The sequence below is a fragment of the Apteryx rowi genome, unplaced genomic scaffold (assembly GCF_003343035.1).
Source record: "Apteryx rowi isolate R43461 unplaced genomic scaffold, aptRow1 scaffold_732, whole genome shotgun sequence".
In the NCBI taxonomy this organism is placed as follows: Eukaryota; Metazoa; Chordata; class Aves; order Apterygiformes; family Apterygidae; genus Apteryx; species Apteryx rowi.
The window spans coordinates 132,929-137,266 of record NW_020451019.1 but is presented as its reverse complement, the minus strand read 5'-3'; the positions used below and the strand labels follow the sequence as shown (position 1 = coordinate 137,266).

Below are 4,338 nucleotides of genomic sequence, written 5' to 3'. Positions count from 1 at the left end.
CCCCCCTTTGGAAAGCCATTTCTCCCAACTCTGGGTGCTGCTCAGTTGAGTGGCAGTGTCCGGCTGGGGCTGCCTGCTTGCTGCTGCTGTCGGCGGTACTGAAAGCTGCTTCGAGCCGGATATGCAGTGCGGTAATCTAAGCGTTGAACTCTTTGGGGAAAAAAACACACACAGAAGAAAAATCCCAATGCAACCCCGCTCCGCATCTCCCCTTTTCCCCCTCCTTCCGCTCCCCCCCCCCCAATCTTATGAACCTCTGTAGGGAGCTGGCGAACAGCAGCACGCAGTCATCACAGAGGGGTTTCCAGGGTGGGATTGCAACCTTGTATATAGCCAGCTACAACTTTATTTTCTCTATACCTCCCACCCCCTTTATTTTTTTTTCAGAGAAAGGGAGAAAGGAGGAGGGAGGGATGGTTGTATTCTTCTCCTTTACTAACCATAATTGAATTAAAGTTATAAAATGCCTGGGAGTTTAACACTGACGGGGCAGGTTTTCAATGGCTTTTTTTTTTTTTTCCGAAGAACTGTCGGTTAATGGATGAATGGATCTGATCGAGCTGAGAAAGAATATGCTAGATACATGCCTTTGAGTAAGATTTCTGCTGCCTTTATGCAGTGAAGCCTTTTGCTTTGAGTAATTCCAATCCAGTTGATGTCTGGTCAGAATTAGAGAGAGATTCGCCGAGACTTCCGATTTCTTGCTGCATGACTGCCTTTGCTGCAAGTGCTAGATTTGCAGCCTTGAACCTGATGCCACAGGAGATGTCTTGCAGTACTGAGACTTGCCATTTTTTAGGATGCGTTCCTCCAAACCAGAGTTGTGGCTTGAGGATTGGAGCTCTGAGGTGGACRATAGAAAATGCAAGCCTGCTCCAGGAACCCAGCATTTAAGCCCGGATGATTTATTAGTCTTCCTCTACTGACACACAATGCATATATTTTCCCTATTCATGTTGCTTTTAGACTAGTAGAAGTAGAAGAAAACCACAAGGAGTCAGAAGGACTGCAAGAAGGAATGGAAATCGGATTTGTTTCCGGATAGATGAAATTCGGGTATTAAATCACTGACGTAGGTCAATGGTAGGGTTTTCCCCCATCCCCCTTGGCTTTTAATCGGCCTGGGTGTCTTCTCCCCTAAAGGATGAAGAGCACTGACAGCCATCGCTGCTTATAATCAGTAACTCTGATGCTTGGAGTGTTGGCGATGAGATATTTCCATGAGACCTATTTAGATCTCTCCACTTCTACGAGGCTAGTTTTACAGAACGTTGGGAATAAACGGTATGTCAGATATGGCTGAGACTGCGAAGATGATCCGCATGTTTTACATTTTTCACAAATTTTGGGTGAGTGGTTAAAACATTCCCTTCAAGTGTGAGAGTATGTGTGCCTCTGTGTGTGTGTGTGTGTGTGTGTAAGAACTGAAGACCTCTGCTTGATAGTGAGCTCTGTTACATTGTACATAACTCATTCTGGGAATCATAAAATCAATTAAGATGATTTACTTGTATAAAGACACAAAATTTCTCTCACTGAATAGAGCTATTGAGTGTATTGAAGTAGGGGGTGGATGTATTTAGTTTCATTACTGAAGAATTCCACCACAAAAGTCCTCTACTGTGTGTGTGTGCGTGTGTGGGGGTGGGTGGGTGTGTGCCTGTGTGCATGTGTGCTTTCCATATGCATATATATATATTATGTATATATATAAATAAAAGTGTTCTAGGAAACAGATGATTTGGAGAATCTGTCAGTATTCTCTCTGTTGAATTAAACTGCAGTTTTCAGCACTGAGCATTTTTCTTTGGATTCCTACTATGGCATTTCCATCAGTGGTTAAAAATCAAGGTAGCACTTTGGCTCTGTAAAAATAGGGAAAGACCTTAGTGCGCTGTTCACTGAGGAGGTTCTGAAGGGAAGGGGGAGCTGGGTAATAGGGGAGGTGGGAAACCTCGTAAAATGGTGCTGCTTTTCTCTTAAATTAGAACCGTGAAACTGAACTGACAGCCATTTTATGTATATTTATGGGACTGGTGGTGAAAAAGAAATCCAATGAAACATTGAAATGTACCACATATGAATAGAACCAGAACAGTTTCTATTGTGGCCTCACCTTTTTAAACACCACAGGCATTTAACTCACTAGGAGTTGCCCATCAACCTTTTAATCAGTGCATGTCATCCAGTTTTCAGAAGTGTGGGAATTAGAAGTGACAGGAGTTTTCTTTGTTTGATTAACAATCCAATCTCTACCCCACTAAAGATATATATAAACTTTGTGTCCGTTTTAAATTTTACAGTGTTATGCTATTATGTTGCTTTCTTTTTTCTTCTCACCCAAACAGGAAATAAAATGTACGCTTGCTGCTCTACAGTAACTTTGGAACAGGACCTCAACAAAAAAATGCATATCTGGATGCTGCAGACGATCGCATTTGCTTTAACATCACTAGTCCTTTCGTGGGCAGAAAGCATCGAGTATTATGGGGAAATCTGTGATAATGCATGTCCTTGTGAGGAGAAAGACAGTATCTTAACAGTGAGCTGTGAGAACAGAGGGATCATCAGCCTTTTTGAGATCAGTCCACCGAGGTTCCCTGTCTACCACCTCTTGTTGTCGGGGAACCTTTTGAACAGGTTGTACCCTAACCAGTTTGTCAATTACACCGGGGCTTCGATTTTGCACCTAGGGAGCAACGACATACAGGACATCGAAACGGGGGCCTTTCATGGTCTGAGAGGTTTAAGGAGGCTGCACCTGAACAACAACAAGCTGGAACTTTTACGGGATGACACTTTCCTTGGGCTAGAGAGTTTGGAGTATCTACAAGTTGATTATAATTATATTAGCATCATTGAACCCAATGCCTTCAGCAAACTGCATTTGCTGCAGGTGCTGATTCTCAATGATAATCTCCTCTCCAGTTTGCCCAACAACCTTTTCCGTTTTGTGCCCTTAACTCACCTGGACTTGAGGGGTAACCGGCTGAAGCTGTTGCCCTATGCGGGCCTTTTGCAGCACATGGATAAAGTGGTGGAGCTGCAGCTGGAGGAAAACCCCTGGAATTGCTCTTGCGAGTTGATTGCTCTAAAGGATTGGCTGGACAGTATCTCCTACTCTGCTCTGGTGGGAGATGTGGTTTGTGAGACCCCTTTCCGCTTACATGGTCGAGACTTAGATGAGGTCTCCAAGCAGGAGCTTTGCCCCAGGAGACTCATTTCGGATTATGAAATGAGACCGCAGACACCGCTGAGCACCACAGGGTATTTCCACACCACCCCGGCTTCGGTGAACTCTGTGGCCACCTCTTCTTCAGCTGTTTACAAATCCCCCTTGAAGCCCCCTAAGGGGACCCGCCAACCCAACAAGACCAGGGTGCGCCCCACCTCCCGCCTGCCCTCAAAAGACTTGGGATACAGCAACTACGGCCCCAGCATCGCCTACCAGACCAAATCCCCGGTGCCTTTGGAGTGCCCCACTGCCTGCACTTGCAACTTACAGATTTCTGACCTGGGCCTCAACGTCAACTGTCAGGAGAGGAAGATCGAGAGCATTTCCGAACTGCAGCCCAAACCCTATAATCCTAAGAAGATGTATCTGACAGAAAACTACATTGCTCTGGTGCGCAGGGCAGATTTTGTGGATGCCACCGGGCTGGATTTGCTGCATCTGGGCAATAATCGTATCTCAGTTATTCAGGATCGGGCTTTTGGGGATTTAACTAACTTGCGAAGACTGTACCTGAATGGGAACCGGATTGAGAAGCTGAGCCCAGAGCTGTTCTATGGGCTGCAGAGCCTGCAGTACCTCTTCCTTCAGTACAATGTGATCCGGGAGATAGAGGCGGGCACCTTTGAACCCGTTCCCAACCTCCAGCTCCTGTTTTTGAACAACAATCTGCTGAGATCTTTGCCCGGGAACATTTTTTCCGGTCTGTCTCTCTACAGGCTGAGCCTGCGCAGCAACCACTTCTCCTACCTGCCGGTGAGCGGGGTGCTGGATCAGCTGAAATCCCTGCTGCAGATCGACCTGCACGAGAACCCCTGGGACTGCACCTGCGACGTGGTGGGCATGAAGCTGTGGCTGGAGCAGCTCAACACGGGCGTCCTGGTGGACCAGGTCATCTGCGAGTCGCCAAAGAAGTTCGCCCAGAGCGACATGCGGGCAGTGCGGGCGGAGCTGCTGTGCCCCGACTACTCGGACATCGTCGTCTCCACGCCCACGCCGTCCTCGGGCCCGCTGCCGGCCCGCAGCACCCCCTCCTCCTCTACCGTGCGCCTCAACGGCACGGCGGCGGCGGGCGGCGCGGCGCCCGCGGGTGGCGGCGGCGGCGG

General features: G+C 47.8%; 1 protein-coding gene across 1 annotated transcript in view; it reads left to right on the top strand.

Moving 5' to 3' along the window:
• Positions 1 to 2,356: 2,356 nt before the first annotated feature.
• SLITRK5 (SLIT and NTRK like family member 5) overlaps positions 2,357 to 4,338 on the top strand; it is a 2,895-nt gene continuing 913 nt past the window's right edge. Inside the window, exon 1 of the mRNA XM_026087797.1 lies at positions 2,357 to 4,338. This exon is cut by the window's right edge and continues 913 nt beyond it. Coding sequence (XP_025943582.1) covers positions 2,357 to 4,338 — 1,982 coding nt within the window.